This window comes from Idiotropiscis lumnitzeri, chromosome 7 (assembly GCF_059441095.1).
Source record: "Idiotropiscis lumnitzeri isolate Australia: NSW breed Sydney's pygmy pipehorse chromosome 7, RoL_Ilum_1.0, whole genome shotgun sequence".
Taxonomy (NCBI): Eukaryota; Metazoa; Chordata; class Actinopteri; order Syngnathiformes; family Syngnathidae; genus Idiotropiscis; species Idiotropiscis lumnitzeri.
Genome location: NC_142397.1, coordinates 15,331,857 through 15,350,834, shown reverse-complemented (window position 1 = coordinate 15,350,834; position 18,978 = coordinate 15,331,857). Strand labels below are relative to the sequence as shown.

Genomic DNA, 18,978 nt, shown 5'->3' with positions numbered 1-18,978 from the left:
GGATAGGCTCCAGCATGCCTGCGACTCTCGTGAGGGGAAGCGGATTGGATAACGGATGGATGGATGTTTGCCATGAGGTTTTTTGTCACTAAACATTACTCTGCTTAATATAAGATCAACTTTTACATGATGCACATAGACTAAGACAGTCATTATGAATCCAACTGGAGAAGCCTCAGAGGCAAAAAAGAAAAAGCCCCTTTGGCAGAGCGTGCCACACTGCAATATGATTGGCTGCTGTGTTGCTGGAAGATATGATGAATCATGACGTGCCTCTATAAACGTGCGTAGCCATCTTGGCATAGCGCTGGTGAGGAGAAAAAAAAGGATGTGCGAAGGGACAAAATGGAAAACAGACGAACCGAACCAAAACCTGAGTTGGGTTGAGAGTGTTCACTTCGGTTTAAGTTATTGAAATACATTTTAGAAGATACAGTATTGTAGGACCCCCCCCAAACAAAATCCCAAACAGACTTTTTGAAATGCTTACAAATGTCTTTTATAGAAAAGCTGAAATAACACAAGAACACACACTGACTTTCATAAATTGGCGGCTCGTATTCACACTATTCTGCATCTGAATACTAAAGGTTTCAATCACATGTAATAGTGTTTGATTCAAACATTCAAACAGTAATTAAAGAAAATGCAATCACAGTGCAAGCACCTTTCCAAAACGAATCAAAGCAATTGAGCCAATGATAGCCTTGATCCATTATAAACAGCAATCTATGGAACCTTAGCAATGTTGTGTCACTACAAAAGAAAACAGTCTAATGTATTTCAGTAATCAGACCGTGGTTGAGGTACCAAAGTCAACATTCATTTCACAATCTAACTTTTACAATCTCTTTGTTTTTTTCCCCACTGCTGTCTTTTTTTCAGTTTGCGAGCGAAAAGATATCGTCTCAGATTGATGATATCGCATCAATTGCACGCCCCGTTTGACTGATTGACCTTGTAATGTGTGGAAAGCCCAACAGAGAATTAAGTCAGAGGAGCAATTTGTCACTTCAAATTCTGAGAGTGATACTGGGGGAGGATGGGTTGCATCTGTTTATGTTCGCATGAAAAGGAACAAATGACCATAGACTAAATTAAGCACAATGAAAAAAGCACTACATAGTCGAATTGAAGGTGGCATATGAAGCACCTTTTTCGCTGACATTGGTGTCCGTCTCGTTTTGCATTGAATGACCTGACATAAGTTGCCCTTTTGATAATTGCTTGCTTAACACACAATTGCCCTTCACGTAAGTCGTAGGGTCCTATTTTCAGGCCCAGTGTAATTCAAGCGCAAAAGGCAATCTAACTATGCACATGAGCGCAGTTTTCTTTCTTTGGATATTTTGGGAGATGGGTGCAGGCAGAGGCGGCATGGGGATTGACTGGCTACCACGTCCGCCACACAGTACACAGGCACAGGGTTCGATTCTGGCTCAGGCCTTCCTGTGTGGAGTTTGCACGTTCTCTCTGTGCCTGGGTTTTCCTCCCACATTCCAAAAACATGAATGGGGTGTTAATTGAACACTTTAAATTGGCCCTATCTGTGAGTGTGGCGTGAGGGTTGTCTGTCTTTGTGTGGCCTGCGATTGGCTGGCAACCAGTCCAGGGTGTACGCCGCTTACTGCCCGAAGACAGCTGGGATAGGCTCCAAGCACACCTAAGACCCTTGTGAGGAAAAGCAGCAAAAATAATGGATGGATGGATGGATGGCTGTGTGGGTGCAGGTAGAAAGGGGTGTTTGCGCCGTTGTGGGAGGGAACACAATTTTTGCTCAGAGAGCCGTACGGTCAACATGGCGTGCACTGTGGATGCAGGAAAGTACATTGAAAAGAAACTGCAAGAATATCACCACCTGAGGTTTATGTAAAGTTTGTCGCCGAGGATGGGCACTTGGAGACCACATCCCACCACCTATCGTGCAACTTTGTGTGACCACCCCCACTCCTAGTTGGGCCGTGCGGTCATGGGGGTGCAATGGATCGATTTCCATAATGATTCAGAGTAATTAGTAAACACTGTTGTCATATTCATGAATGAAATGCAACGGCATCCACCACACGTCCGCAAAGATCTGTCTGCCTGCGCCTCAATCATAATCACAAAAATCATACTATACAACCTGCGTCACAACTTAGGCCTGCCTTTAGCGAGTCAAGAATGTAGTCGACTTTTGGTCACCAGATTGTTAGAGGCGTACAATAGAATGTGCTGAACCGTAGCAAGGTCTACCAATTATACAAACACACTGAGCTAGATTTTCCCAGGCAGGAAAATGACGATGTGCCCGTTTTAACAACAACTGCATTCTACATTTTGTAACCAAATTGTAATGTGCGCCAGAAGGGCACCAGCAAGGTGCAACACGGTCACAAACACAATAAATTAGACTTGCGCCTGCCAACCTAAATAAGGCCCATAGAGTGCAATGCCCCTGAGTTAGTACGAGTGGCAATTCATGTAAAGCTTTCTCATGAGACTTCAGCTCAGTGAGCATCCAAAGGATGAACTTCTCAAGTCTTATTTTTCTTTGTGATGCTCCTCGGACTAAAAATAGAATTCAAAGCGACATACTAAAATCGCAATGCGATCAATCCAGATAAGAACTTCGGCCTTATTTTTGAGAAAAGGAGGAGAGAATGAGATTTTGGGGCCAAAGGTGAGCAACTTGATTGCATTTCGAGGAGATGAAATGCAGTCTTATTATCTGGGTACCGCTGATGTGTGGGTCTTTTTTATTAAGACTATGTTTCACATCATGTTATGAGAGACAGCGGCCTTTCTCTCTCAACAGCTAGTTAAACTTTAACCTCCCACAAAAGGGAATGAAATTGAGTCTTAAATAAAAAGGACTTAAATAAGACACAATGATGAGACATCTTTTTTGGGTCGATGCATCTTATGAAACCATATGAACCGCAGATAATTTGTCGCTATTAAGTTTTGCAACTCAGTTATATTCCTTTATTTTGTTTTGTTATGCTTGTATTCTTTTTCATTTCGTTTCTTTGTGGAATTATCTACTTTTTATGTCATTCTAAATCCTACATTGTGTTGGCATCCGTGTTGATGGCAAAGTAACAATTGTCCCTGCTCTGGTCTCGCAGTACATGAAGTTCATCTTTTTTGTCCATGTAGGTCAAACCAATTGTTTTATTTATTTATTTCTTTATTTTATAAACTCATCGCCTTGACAGCGCAACCATCGGCTTCTTCAAAAACTGCTCATAAACATTCACTATTCTGAAGAAATACAGCTAATTACGACTTTTTACATTTAGCTGGCTAAATCTTGCCTGGATGAAAGCAGTCAATATGAAATATATGGTTTCTTCGTAGAGATGTGGTATGTGGGTGAGGATGTAAAAACAAACTGCTCAGAATGACCTGTTCTGAAAATGATAAACTACGATTAAATCACCAAGCGAGGATCAGAGCTAAACTACATCTTCTGTCTTTCTGTTTTCTTATCACTTCAGACGAGAGGCGTGGTAGCACCTGGCTGCCATCCAATCGCAGGACATACAAAACCACATGACCATTTTCAATCAAACTCACACCTGTGGACAAGTTAGTCTGCAATAAACCTTACATGGTTTATGGCACTCTGGCGCACCTGGAGCAAACTCACAAAAGCGCAGTGAAAACCGCCAATTTCAGAAGAGTGAGGCCAGTCTGTTAACCACTCGTCCACCGTGCTGCTATTACAATTCTCATCCCATTCATTTGGAAGGAAAAAAAAGTCCAAATCAATAATCTCAAAGAAAACTGAATAAAATTAACCATCCTAACAGGCTGACATGACCATCCATAATATATATTTACAGGATATGAATTTGATGAATTCCAGTTAAAGTTCAGTAACAGCCCATATGAGTGGCCAATGGCATGGATTCCACTGCTCGACGTAAATTGAGACATTTTTAGACCCAAGGCATCACATGAATCATTTGGGAACAAAAGACAGGCATGCCGACAGTGGGCATCAAAAATATGTTTTTTACTGTTATCTAACATGTGCTGGGCCAATGGCGTTGTTCTGAAGCATCAAATCTTAGTTTCCGCAGTGTGAGTTCAAACTGTTGCCCCGCTGTCGTTTCAGGCTTCCAGAATTTGAGGAATCTATACTTGAAGTGACAAGGTTCATCTACGTTGCCAAAGGGTGCGCATGTTTCATCATCCACAGTCTGCTACTCACCATGGTGCAGCTGCCCTCCGTGTTGTCGTCCAGCAGGCCCAGTCTGCACAGAGCTTTGTCATTCCTCAGCCAATAGTCGGACGAGTCCAACACACTGTTACTGCACAGAACCTGCAACACAATGAATCACCTCTGAGGTACAACACGCATGTGCACACGTATGTGTGGAATCACCCATTTATTTTCAAGTTTTCCCTTAAGGTTAATGCGATCTTTTGACCTTTCGAAAGGGCCTTTCTTTCTAAAGACACGTTCATGAAACCTTGATAAAAGTTGCCTTTTTTTAAGATATCACTCGCCTTCGCACTGAACTACTGCTTGCTAAAGAGAGTTCACACAGGTTATGTTGACATGGGTAAACTGTCTTTAATCTGATCAGAGTTTGGATTAAAGTGATGGTTGGATGCACTGTTTTCATGGACAACTGGAACTATTGAATCGCTTAGGACTTCGAGCGGAACAAATTACTTTGACATGCAGATTGACCAAATATACCGGAAATAGTAATAGTAGTAGCCATAGTGATTTCCGTGTCAACAAAACATCACTCAGTCTATTTCTACTTTAAACGCGAGCGATATTTCGCAACCTTTTCCCATTTGCGCAGTTATGTTGATTTAACTTCCTAATGGAGTTGCAATGTATCCTCCAACCATGTATTTTGCTTGCTCTGCTTCTACTAACTTCCGGGACTAACAGAAAATGCATATATTGATGTCACCAACGTGTAAAGACTGTTTGTTCCGAAAATTCGGAATAAGTGTTTTCATGCGCACCATTAGTCTTGTTTGGAATAAAATCTTGACCGGAAGGGGCTTGATCTGGTCAGAATTTCCAAATGGGCTGTATACATGAAACATTTTTATTCTAATTCGTCTTTTAATCCAAATAAAGGTGTCCATGTAATTGTAGCCACTGCAAAGAACCAAATAGGGACACCCTTTGTTTAGAACAGGGCGCACCAACCTTTTCATAACCGAGAGCTACTTCTTGATACTGACTAATGTGAAGGGCTACCCGTTGGATACACAATTCTGAAAGAACACATCGCCTTTGTGCCCGCTAGCATTTCTCCACAAACAATATGACATTGTCATGTGCCATATTGACCTTTAAACTTTAGATTTTTTTTTTTTTTAATTTCTGCGACGTGATAATTTGTTCACATTTTTGAAGTGCACGTGTGTAGCCACATGTATAATACAACACTTATGAGGCAATTTTTGGGAGGACTGGTTTTGATTTTTTTGGTTCACAAATGTTTTTTTTTACTGTGAGATATGTTCCATTGTTGAAAGAACAATTCGCCAAAAAATAAGCAAAACTGAAATAATACTGTACAGTTCTGGGTACATGGCCCACTAAGTCATATTTTTTTTCCATTTACAAAGGTCCCTGCAAATATTCTGTACACCTGGCTTGTTCACACTGTGTCTTTTTTAGTGCCATACCATGTCCCCTCATGATTGCAATGCACCCTCAGGAGTAAACCATCTGTGCAGAATCTTTGCCAAGTAATGGTATCATAGCCTAGGCTCAATGAATGCAATCGCACATTAAAAGCATGATCAGAACCTGCCGCCCAATAATGAGACAGACATCACCTGGTATCTTTCCAGAACTTTCAAGTGGAAAGCAGTTAAGATGGAGTTGCAGGCAAATTTGCACAGTGAGTGTGAGGGTAACTGCATACAAATGTACAGAGTAAGGCACGACTCAACTCACACACACTTTCAAAGGAAATTCAATTAGGCGTTCACCCCAGTCCAATGATCTGCTCTAGTTCTCCTCCTTTCTCGTGGAACAGAGAGACGATAAATCTATTGAGTTGACCTGAAGGCTTGGCAGTTGTGCCTGCTGCGCTACTCCCAAAGGAAGAAATGGAAAGGTGCCCCCAAAAGGACTGGCACAAAACTGTTATACACATTTCAAGAACGCATGCAGCAGATAAATATAAGGCCCCACTTAGATGAGGCGAGATTATTTTCCTCCATGACACTTTTTTTTTTCTTACCTTCTTACAAGCACTGATGGTGGAGGCCACTGTGCTCTCTGTGCTGCTTCCCTCTACCTCCACAGACTCAGAGTCTTCAAACATGGCAGATGATTGGAAGTTACTAAAAGACAAAATAAAAGGACAAAAGGTCTTTGTCAGAGAAAATGATTGTCAGATTTTAACACCATGCTTTTGAAATGTCTCGGATCACAAGGACAGATTTAGTCTGTCGCTGACTTGAGTAGAAAACTGCCTTGTGTTCAAACTCACCCTTCACAAGCCGGGAAATATAAATTGGAGTTATATACAGTACTTGAATAATACCTTTAACCTTTTAAACACGTGAGTGATGATAAATCACTTCAAATCTGACTGATGATTGCAGGTGGAAAACTGGTGTATAGTTGACAAAACTATATTTTCAATTTAATCAGCGCTGATGATTCAAGAATGGAAAGTTTTAGCTGTTCTGAGACCTTGAAACAGGTACCCGGCCCACGCTTAGCCCCAAGCTTAAAAAGCAAGTACCAGGAACTGAAAACAAAACATTCCATTGTACTTTCACTTGTGTCGGCTGCACTTCATCACCAAGGCCCCCCCCCAAAGTTAATTTGCCAGTTAGAGTTATTGTCCTGGGTTTTGCTGTTTTCCCTGCATTAGACAAACAGCTGAAAATCGAAGCACCACTGTGGCTGCCACACTCCTACAGTAGGAAATGTCAAATCTCATGAAAAGCATATTTTGGGAAACAGCTAGTGAACAGAAGATTTACTTGTGTAAATTCACATTTGACGAGTGGGCAGGCACTCCAGAGACTCAGCTATTTGTATATAACCAATTAAAAAGTCAATTCTCCATCATTCTGTATATCCCATAACATTGGCTTTATGCTCATTTTGCTAGACTACAATTTTGACTCTGATAACTCATGTGGGAGGGAAAAGCGAAACATTCAGTTAGGAATACGTTATCTGTCAAATGGCAGCAACAGAACAACCAAAGCTTGTTTGGCACTCACATGGATCAATTTCACTATGAAATAAAATAGGAGATCCGATACAAAAGAGAGCAGCGGTCTTTCTGTACCTCACATATTTCCAAGCTAATGATGAGCTTTTCCCTTTAAAAGCCTGAGGATCACCAACCACCTTTTTGATCTTAATGAACATTGCCGGAGTAAACAATGGTGTCAGGGGAAACGTGAGTAAGCTGGAAATGGAGGGACAAGACAATGTATGGGATATAAGTGGATCTGATGCTCTATTAAGTGCTTTTAAATGTGCCTAATTTTGCCCGGATTGGTGCTAGGAATCTATAACTCTGCCAAAGACACACTGACTTGTCTGCCATTGATATTATACAAAGAGGAAAATATTGCAGCGACAGTTGGTGTTGTTTCCTTTCTTTCAAAACTGTTTTCACAGAATAATATCCTTACCTCTGTCTGACTTACTGCTCCTGACTTCCAAATCAAGTGGTACACTCTGTCCCAAGAAGCCAACAGAGAGTGTGTGTCCATTTCCGATTTTCCCATGAGGCAGTTTACATTGAGTCCTACGGATTTTGCGTGGTAACAAGTGGGCTAATGTGATGTAAATAGCTTAAACACTTAGTCCCAGTTATCCTTTGACAATTACATTTCACTTGTTTTATTAATGAATGGAACATTTTTGTTTTAATTCAGGAGTTTATTCATTTAATGTGGAGAAGACAATTATTTCAAGGTCAGTCCTTGTGCTTAGTGTAAAAATACACAAAACACAGGAAGACGACAACTTATTGAGACTGCTGATATTTTATTTCTAGAACTGAACCAGCCACTGCTGCATATTTTGTCCTTTGAGCCTTTCAAATTGACAAAACAAGCAGTGTTCTATGAAGGCACAAGCCTTTTTTTTCTCACAGAGACGGAAAATAACGTTAAGGAATCTAAAGATTAAAGAAAGACCACTTCATCCATCAGACCAGCTCTATAACATCTTGTTGGGTGCCCCAGTGATGCTGGCGTTGAACACTTTGCATCATCAACACGCACAGAATGTGGTTTAAAAGACTTCACCCCAGTTTACATGCCAATTAGGCATCCATCGCGTCTTTAATTTGAATACCACCATTAATGCGACAAAATCTTGCACCGTGGAATTCATGTCAGTTAATTATCTGCATTTTTTTTTTGCATGTTTTTAGCACACAAGAAAAACATCTATATTACCTAGGTGTTTTCAGAAGGCACTTTGCGTCTGTCATCGTGTCCAAATGGGCAAAGCGTCCTCCACTGGTGACAATGTTTCCTCCGTGAGATTGACCAAAATGCAAAACGCAGAGCGCCAAAGCGTGACGGTGCCCGGGTCACTCTCCGGTCCACATGCGCGTCCCCGAGCGTCCAAGAAGTGAAAGTGTGAATCTCCTACCGCCTCGTACGAGACCGAGCCCGGCGGTGTCAGCTGCATTAGTGATGTTATACCAGCACGCCAAGTGCACGCGAGCAAGCCACACGCGCGCCCTCGGGCACGCGTCTCGGCTCCAGGAGTGCGCGCGCACCTTGACGCACACGAGTTGAAAACTCGAACCACGTAATGGATGACCTTTAAATGAGTCCATTGTCGATTGAAGGCTAACGTACCATTATGCGTTTGATGAGTCACTTTGAAGGAATCGCACCAATACATGCATTCATTATGCAGAGGACATGTACTATCAGTGTTTTGAATTAACTAACTTACGTTTTTCTGCCCTGTGCGTTACTGGCGCTTCAAACAATTAAATTAAACAAAAGGAAAACGCACAATATATTTGGTTAGCTTGCTTTTAATTCATTCTAAAAAAAAAGCTGTGCCTTAGACGGCCAGCGTTAATTTCATTTGACATTTTTCATTCTCTACACATTAAATATCCCATTAAACATAAATTCCAAACACAACTGAGTTTGAACTCTTGTCTTGTATTGTGACCTGATAAACGTATAAAACAGTTAAAACAGGGAGAGCGACATGAATGAATGTGAACCAGGAAGCATTAAGGATGATGACACAACATATTCAGAAATGCAAGATAGTCCCATCCACAGCCTTATTTATGTTTCTATATTGTCAGAGGAGGCCGAAATGCAAGGGCGAAAGCGCTTTAAAAGGATGAAGTCAGAGGGTGATGGAGGGGGATTATTTTTATGAATAAGGACTAAAATGTGAAGATGGAAGGGTGCCCAGGTCGCTGACGGAGGACACGGGATGGACCGGGAAAATATGGTGAAGTGCCCAAGTGAGTATTGTGCATAATTGCTGTTAAAAATCCAATTGTACTTTGGGCTTCAATATTTAGATACATAGTCTGTACTTTTTTTTTTTTTTACTTTTTTTTAAAGGTGATTAATTAGTAATTCCACTTTTACCAAAGTTTTTTCCACACAAGTTTTTGTACTTCTATTTAAGTATAATGTGTATTTTTGGCAGGACTGAAGGTTTGGGATTTAAATCTCCACTCCTCTGTTGAGTTTGCATGTTTTCACCCATTTTTACTGGGTTTTCTCTGATTGCTCAAGCTTCCTCCCATTTCCCAAAAACATGCATGTCAGATTCAGATGTGAATGTTATTTGCTTGCATATGCCCTGCGATTGGTTGGCGAGAAGGCCATGCCTCTCACCCAGTCAGGTAATTAGGACAAGTGAATGAGGGATGGTTTATTACTGCCTCTGTCAATGAATATGTAAATATCCCAAAAATCATAGAAATCCATCCAGGTTCAAATTAGATGCCTGTCATAATCATGTGAAGTTGTAAGTGAGGCTAGACAAAGTAATATCAAACTTTTCTACAGTGTCTCTGGTTTGGCGCAATCTCCCTCCTTGGTCCATTAGGGAGGCAAGTAAAAAAATAAAAGAGAGTGGAAACTGCAGTGACCTTCAGTTCTCAATTTGTGTGACAGAAATAAAAAGAGAAAGAGATGATTATTTAGAATAAGAGGGTAGCGACAACAGGGGTTTGTGTGAGTGTGTGTGCATCCACGTGCGTTGAATGTGGATGAGGTAGGATGGATTGATTTGTCACGCAGTCAATGAGTCGACTTTACTACAATGGAAGTTTAGTGGTTGAAGTCGACTAATCCCCAGTTATGTGATTTTGGTATCTCAACCTTCAATCAGCCAATTCAAGGAGGACACTTGTCCGTCTACTGCCCGTCTCAGAACTATAACATTCTGTGAAGCACAGAAATGTCGGGCCAAAGAAGGCTATCTAGTCTTCATTTGACAGCGTGGGTCGGGGAGGACAAAACAAGATGAGGGTGAATGCGAACAGCGGTATGCCTTGATAGCTGCGGCTCGTCCGATCTGCGCTAGCATTGAAATATTCATACCAGCTTGACCATGAGACTCATGGCGAAGAACAATGGCAGTGGCAATAGGTGAATTCCATATTTGCAGCCAAAATTGTATGTTAAAAAATGCAGAAATCATTTCACAAAACGCAGCAAGATCACCCCACATGTCACTTTAGGACACTGTGTCGTAACACTTGATTGTTGCAATAAGTTTGCAGCAAAATGAGACAGGTACACTGGTCATTTGCAAAATATGAAAGTATTTCCCAAATACAATAAATACAAGCAGTGAAATGGAGAAATGTTTATTTTATTTAATTTTTCATGGTATGCTGTGAGTCGCAAGAGGAGAGCGACTGTCCCGCTGAAGAGAAATATGCGCAGTGATCTCCCTAACAACCACAAAAGAGGAACAACGAAATGGTGAATTGTGTTTCTAATTTTTTAACATTCTATCTATCAAAATATGCCTTAATGTGAAAAAGTTGGGGCACAATGGGATGTGCTAAAAAAATAATCAGTTATAAATTGAGTTTGATTCTATTTTCATCACATTATCACCAAGTTAAAAAAAACAAAAACTTTAGTTGCTCAACCTCCAGTGTGGGAGAAAGTACGTATACAGGCATGAGGAGGCGTGGTTAAGTGCAGTGTCAACATGCACATTGACTGTGCTGAAAGGCATTTTTTTAAAGAAATAATATGGATGGATGACAGGTTATGTATATCCTGATATGACTTCCAAAAGGGTGAATGTATAATGGCACTTATGAAAGACGTGAATGAGAGTTCCACTGACAGGTGTGAAGTGCTAATCTTTCTGTCCACACTAGTAGCAGTAGGTGCCCTTGTTTCTGGCAAAAAGCTTGGCATGGTGCTTTTGTTTTAAGCACTCGAGTTGGAATCAAAACAGCAAAAGATCTGAAGGCTCCAAACTGAAGAAAACTTCAAGAGTTGCATAGCAACAATGACTCTTTTCGAACGATATTCCCAAACAGAAGATAAGCAAATAAGTAATGGCAAAATAATGCGATGCTAATTGCTTTTTTTAGGGGCGATTATTATATGTACATATGAAGACAAACACGCATTTCCTCCCTTTATCTTTTTGCTTCTTAATCTTGTTCCTCCTCTCGTCACCCTCTTTTTTGCACTCTACGCTTCTTAATCCAAAGGCTTTTCAGAGGCAAGAACTAATCCATTGCACACTTTACTGAAATAAAAGATAGAAGGACAATTATAGTGGAGATGAAAGGCCAGAACATCTGAGGGAGCTCTGCGGTTTAAAAAAAGAAACAAAACAAGGGAGAATCAGCAGCAAAGTAGAACTCATAGTCAAACGTCTTGTCACTGTCAGACTAGTTTTAAATTACTGTATGCAAATAAGAAAACACATCATGAGAAAGCAGAAAATTCAGACAGACGAAAGGATGCAGTCACGATCCTGAGTGGCTGTGTCCTGACAAAGATATTTATAGAACATCAAAAGAGCAAAGGGTGTGATGTGCTTGCAGGCCTGTGAATTCTCTGGAATGGTCAATAAATAAATAAAAAGCTGGTTTGATTGAGTTCATATGCGCCATCTGCAGTTTATATTTTGAGAAATCGTCTCTCGCAGTTATTAAAGTAACATGTTAAATAAACACTTAAATGATCTCACTTGTGTATACAATTTGTTGTCGAAGGCAAACATTTATTTGTGACCATTTCTTTTTATAGACACAAAGTGCAATAAAATAAAAGGCAGATTAAACCCAATTTCTTTGTCAGGTAATTATCAAACATGATAGAAGAATAAAATCGTGACCTCTAATTGTTTATTTTCAGATGCCATGTTTCCTTATGACAAACCTGAAGGCAAACACATCTTCAGAGATGTCTATATGCATGCAGATCTATGCAGCCAAGACCGAGGTGCTCTCCTGGGGGAGGTGCACTACATCATCTTAGATGACACAGCCCTGGAGGAGGTCAAAAGCTTCCGTTATTTTTGGGTCGAGAAAACTGAGTTCGACAACCGAGTCTGTCATGCTCACGCCTTAAAAACTGTCCCACAATTTCGCTCAGGACGAAAAGTAGGATCTATGAAGTGATTGTGAGGATTATGCTACTCTACAGTTGTGAAACCCCGCCAATGAGGGTGCAAGGAGTGGCAGCTCATCAGTAAAAGGCGCTAGGACGCCACCCTCCTGTTCAGTTGAGTCATATTGACAGGGACAAAAATGTAATAATAAATGCGAAATATTAAAAAAAAAAACTTTCAAAATATACCTAAAACTGTTTTTGTATGAGCTGTCTAAATCGTATATAGTTATTGATTAATAAAATGATTCTCATGAAAATTGATCGATCCTCATGCTTTTACCTGTTGGGCACTGAATTCCATCACTAAAGCCAAATGGGTAATCATTAAAGCCAACATAATTTTCTGTCTGAACATGCCACTTCCTGAATGGCCACCACATCTATGGAGCATATATATATATATATATATATATCCTGTGTGGAGTTTGCATGTTCTCCCCGTGCTTGCGTGGGTTTCCTCCGGGTACTCCGGTTTCCTCCCACATTCCAAAAACATGCATGGCAGGCTGATTGAACACTCTAAATTGCCCCTAGGTATGAGTGTGAGCGCGGATGGTTGTTCGTCTCTGTGTGCCCTGCAATTGGCTGGCAACCAGTTCAGGGTGTCCCCCGCCTACTGCCCGAAGATAGCTGGGATAGGCTCCAGCACCCCCGCGACCCTAGTGAGGAGAAGCGGTACAGAAGATGGATGGATTGATGGATATATATACATACATATGTTTGGCGCCACTGCTGGGTAATGGAAAAAAACACACCAAAATGATTGCTTAAAATGTGCAATACAATGAAGTTTCATTGTCACAGGGTGATGCCGCACCATTGCCACAGTAACTACATTAATGTCTAACACACATTGCCTAACACACAGTGACATATGCAAATGCCAGTCAGTGTTGATGTTATATTGACTAACATGTGTAACCTCCATCGATTAAATTGAACACTGACTAAAAAGTCAGACAATCACGGCGCAGGCAGTTTTGAAAAGAAGAGTCCAGGGACAGGGATTTAATTATTTAAATAGCTTTTCTATTTCAAAACAGAGGGCCTACTCTCCCGTATTTTTTATTTGAAAGATATCTCGATGGTTTTAGTCTTTAAGCGATTTGAGTTTTTAAATGGTGGCAGAGACCTATGTCTTTATGTCATAAGATGTTAGAGAGATGATGGTAGATGTGGGTGTCTGCATCAACTCCGTTTGGCTTAGCTGTGTAAATTTGTGAGGACATAAGAGTGGGTTGAGAGCAGGTTAAGGCCTTATTTTGCACTTGAATGATGAAGTCAATAAACAGCCAAAAGAGGACACAGTCAATAACAGATGGCACTCCTGCAAGCCATCCATACAGCGAACTTTCTGTGAAGGCTCTCCAGCTTTCAGTTTCAACTGATTGCTTCTGGTCACTGAAGAGACAGAGCGAGAGAGAAAATACTGTATGTGAGTTTCCTGCTTTGTGTTCTTAACCTCCTTCCTGATTCAGATTCTTTTTTTGACACCGTTTGTTTTTGCCCGGTCCCTGACCCAGTCATTATTAAAGCTCTTGTCAGTTATTGTCACATTTTTCTGTTGATGATCCCTTAGTGAACACCCCCAAATCACTTCTCTTCAGACCCTTACGTGGGCATTTACCTCCACGGGGTGGCCAATGTCGGCGCCTAAGTAAATGTTCTGGTTCCTCCTGCAATCCCACCTTTTCCAAATGGCAACTTCACTCCCTGCCTTTCTTGTCACTTCGTTCACGGTGTACTTCTTGACGTGGTCCCGTTCCTTCTTGTGTACCTTTCTCAGTACCTGTACTCCCGGCCCCTCATGTGCTTCCCAACCTCTATGGTGGCAGAGTCCCGTGCCGGTGTCGGTACTATATGCGGTCGGGTTGCTAGATGTGTTCAGGGTCATTCGGTAGCCTGCGCGCCCAAACACATCTAGCAAACCGACCACATATAGTGCCAACCCCAGCACCTCTGCAGCAGCAGGCCCCCCATCCCAGCTACTCTGCACCACCAGAATCCATCCCCGCTCCTGCAGGCAAGCCCTGCGGCCTCTCTCCGACCTTGCAACAGTGGCGCAAGGCCTGCATCTGTCTTCTGACTCTGCTACGTGCAAGCCCCGCGGCCACCCTTCAACTCTGCTCTGGCGGCGCAAGCCCTGTGGCCGCCATCTGACTCTGTTCTGGTGAGGCAAGTCCTGCCGCTGCCTTCCGTCTCTGCAACGGCAGTGCAAGACCTGTCACCGCTCTCGATCTCTGCTCTTGCAACATCAGCATATTGGCAATACATAAAGCTTTCTTTAAGTGAGAACGTCGGCTTTCTTCCATGTCTTCTGGCTTAGTATTTTCATAGACTTTTACTTTTCAACTTCCATATCATTTCATTTCTGCTTCTGGATCCAAATTCCGCTCCTCAAGCACAATAACCTATATACCACAAAGTGAAATTTGTTATTTGTTGAATAAGCTCTGTCTTTTGAAAGCCCTCCCAACTCCAATCAAACCTCCACTGCTGGGGCATAACTGAAGTTCCTGCATTATTCCAGTGCCCTGGTTAGGTGACGTTTGATCACACCCTTAGCTGCTACCCAAAAACACCGTGAGACGATTGCTATCATTGGCACTTTGGCCAGGTTCTGAAGACAGTTGGCTGACTCCATCTGTTCAGCCATCGTCAAAGCCAAGAAACAGTAGAAACCAGCCAAGCATTTCCTTTTTATCAAGGCAGAAGAGAGGGCCAAGGCACAACAAAGAAGCCGGTGATGACTGGCCTCTTAGACCTGGACTGATGGTTGATTTGGGGGAGCAGCTCCAATTCCGAGAGACCATCACAAAACATCCTTGAGACCTGACATGATTCTGTCAAAAGGAACAAGACGAGTAGTCATGCTGGATATCCCTAATTCAGATGATAGAGCCGACTGAATGGAACGGAGCTGAGTATGTCCAGTTGGTGGGGCACTGCCATTGCAGGGTGGAAGACTTGGTGCCTGCCTATTAAAGTTGCTCTACAAAGTCAACCATCTCTTGGGAATTAGAGTTGCCCCCAAAAGCCAGCAGAAAAAATTCTCAAGATAGTGATGGACAAATTAAGATTAATGAAGCACCAGTGATAATTCGTGGCTCTAGATGCCATTCTTGGTTTATAAATGCAGTGGAAATATAATTCATTTGTATTGCACTGGCCCTTGGTTTTAAACCAAGAATACCATCTTGAGGAGTAAAAAAATATCACAAGTGCTTCACGAAGCTTCATTTTCCCATCAATAGCTCAAACTGGCTGTGACTGAGGAGGAGTGCACTGTAGAGCGATGTTACTCAAACAATTCAGAGCCTGGTTAAAATGATCAAGAAAACTACCAATGATTACATCAAGGGTTACATCAGTTATGATGTGTCTGAGTCAAACACAAAATGTATCAAATAATGTCTTCAACAGTTATATGTCTCGGTCAATAATTCATTAAAAAAAGAAATTCTCTGAACAGTCAAAGTGAACTTATAGCATTTCATAGAAGAGCTCTTCAACTCATTGGTCAAACAGAAGGATTTTCACACGATCAAATCAAAATCTTTGAAACACATGCATGGACATGACTGAATAGCGGGCATCTGTGATTATAAAGCTCCATATTTATCAGCAGACAGTCAATTCTTGGAAGCAATTAGAGCTAATGGTCTTGTTACTCAGCGCAATCACAACCCCCGCTCACCTCAGTTATTCTCGATTTATTTTTGTTTAACATTTCCATCAAGCTCTCTCCCCACCTGTGCGTTCAGCATAATGAAAGTTTATGATTACGGGATGTGATCATTATAAGTGTATGCAAAGGTTAATGGTGGTCAGAGTGATTGGTTGTTTTCTCAGTATCATCACTGATTAGCTCAATGGTGGCTTTGTTTTCCACGCGGATTTGTTTGGAAATTAAGAGAGACACCAAATATGAATGGGTTGCAAGATCTTTCTCATACAGTATGATTACGTAAACGAATATTCCATATGACGTGTGTGGAAGAAGAGCATAGCGCTCTTGTATATACAGAAGGTGGTGGGGTTCAGTGTTTGGGACATATTGTGATTGAGTTGACTGCTGAGAGGAAACCAGCAGGTTTGGCCCGGAAGCAGCCAACGTCTTTCTATAAGCCAAGTCGGTTTCTGTGAAGCTTGTCTTACAGCAGACGGCAGATGACTCAGGTTGAATAGAAAGACAACTTTAACATAAGAAATGAATGAAAATTTGGCATTCAGATGGCAACGAATAGGCTGCACCCCATCTTATATGGGTTGAGTTCTAAGCCTTGATGTTTATTTTGTATCATTTTTACATCACTTTTATATCACTGTTCCCGTTTACCTGGCCTAATGTTTGTGTTTTTGTTATCATGAGTATTTCGGAGGTTCATAGAAACAGAGAGTTCACACTCAACTGTAAAAACTCCAAAGGTTTTAGCTAGCTGAGCAGTAGAGAGATTGTTTTTTTACCTTGAAAAAAAAAAAAAAATAGTAACAATTATGACAATACTAAAACCAAGGAATAAATAATAGGTTGGAATTTTTGTAGTTAGTATTGGTGTTATGAGAAATACAGTATTTTTTCATGTAACTCTTACATAAAGGTTTTTGAAGCAAGTTTGATGTCAGCCCTGATTGGGAACAGCATACAGTACTTAAATTGAAGTAATGCAATGCAGCGGTGACGAGACCAGGGTTAATCCTGCCTTCTGCCCCGAAATCACCCTCATGAGGAGAAGCTATATACAGAAGGGATGAATAGATGCAATGTAATTCCTTGATATTCTTCACACAATGCAAAATGTTCCTTTGTCCACCTTCTTGACCTTCATCATAATGCTGAATGTATGAACAACGGTGTGTCTGAGCCACGTTATATCACCAACCTCTTATAATAAAGCTGCTTGTTCACCCGGGGGCACAATGGACACCAGCCATTGGCTGTATGACTCTAGATAAAACGGAACCGGTGCCAACATAAGTTGAGGACTTAATTAACCTTCACAATGAACATGAAGAGCAAATGGACCAGGTGCTTTTACTCACAGCTCAATTACCAGGTCCTACAGGGAAGAGACTCAGTGAAAAGGTTGAGGCCAGGCCTCATTTATGTAGTATGTATAAGAACAGCTCTAAGGATTATTGTAAAACAGAGATCTCTTTTAAAGGTTAAATATCCCCATTTTTTACGTTAATTAATGGCGGTAAATTGAAACATGTGTAATTAGGTTATAGTGACAATGATGGAGGAGATAGTAATTGTACCACCTCTCAGTGAATTAAGAAATGATCATCAGAGGTTCCGAGAGAGGTTCAGTGATCCACAGATTTTGTGACAATGTGGTGGAATCGACTCATTTGCTTAACGATATCACTGACGGATTGTAATGTGAAAATTTAAAAACGAGTTTGCTTCCTGACTATTGTTGAAGCACCAGTGAGCAAGATACTATTTCCATCGTCATAGCTCAAGAAGTGGGGCATAGTTTGTGTGTCAGTTCCACCTCTGACCTCTCTACAGTGTAATATTCTTGCATTACACTGAGGATATTAACAACTCACACTTTTATGTACACTATATATATATAATAATAACAATGATTATTATTATTATTACTATGAATATAATCATAATTTCTTAATTATGTTAGGTCAGCATAGAAGGCCTGGAAAGTCTTGACCGCCCACCACTGTGCCAAAGCCAGATTACGATGATTATTATTATTATTGTTTATTGGGTCTTTTTGCATTGCTCAGGTGGTCAGAATAAGGGGCCCGTTGAAAATAACATTTTAAGCTGCACTACTTCAATGCCGCAAATTGAAATGAGTATTTCTTAAGACCCCTGTCAGTCAGAATCATCTTCACTTTACGCCCCCTTAAAATTCTACTAGCAAAAGTTGTGGCAGGTCTGTGCATACACAGTGCTGTTTAGTGCATTGTTTAGAGAGGGAAAAGGACAATGCAGCCTTGAAGCCAGAAGGTAATTAAGGCCGATAAATAAATAAACAGATGAATAACTGCAGTCACAATGACGGTAATTGCAAAATACAGACCTTGATGGAAATGATCCCTTACTCAATCAAATTAACTTCCTATCTACTATCTTAATGTGCATTGCTAGTTTAATATCCAAGTTTAATGTTACAGCTTCTCTACACTCACAACAATGTCCCAAGCGGTCATGAATGAGTGATGACTGACTGGTCTGGCATTGGCAAGGATTTCCACAGTTTAAACATTCATGATGAAATGGAAAAGCCATGAATAGCGCGTGGCGGCTGTAAACACTCTGATAAATACTTGCTCTGCACAGAGCTAAATTTAGCGCAGCCTCATAACCTGTCCCATAAGCCTGGTTTATCAGTGTCATTCATTAAAATC

General features: G+C 41.1%; 1 protein-coding gene across 5 annotated transcripts in view; it reads right to left on the bottom strand.

Moving 5' to 3' along the window:
* Window positions 1-18,978, bottom strand: part of sphkap (SPHK1 interactor, AKAP domain containing) — an 89,288-nt gene that overhangs the window by 23,799 nt on the left and 46,511 nt on the right. For 3 of the 5 annotated variants that reach the window (XM_088300542.1, XM_088300544.1, XM_088300547.1), the window contains exons 3-4: window positions 6,216-6,318; window positions 4,202-4,312 (exon numbers count right to left, since the gene is read on the bottom strand). In XM_088300542.1, the coding sequence (XP_088156668.1) occupies window positions 4,202-4,312; window positions 6,216-6,318 (214 nt within the window). Of the gene's footprint in view, window positions 1-4,201; window positions 4,313-6,215; window positions 6,319-8,409; window positions 8,712-18,978 lie in introns of those variants that run through there. The other 2 variants (XM_088300545.1, XM_088300546.1) reach the window with 1 other exon arrangement.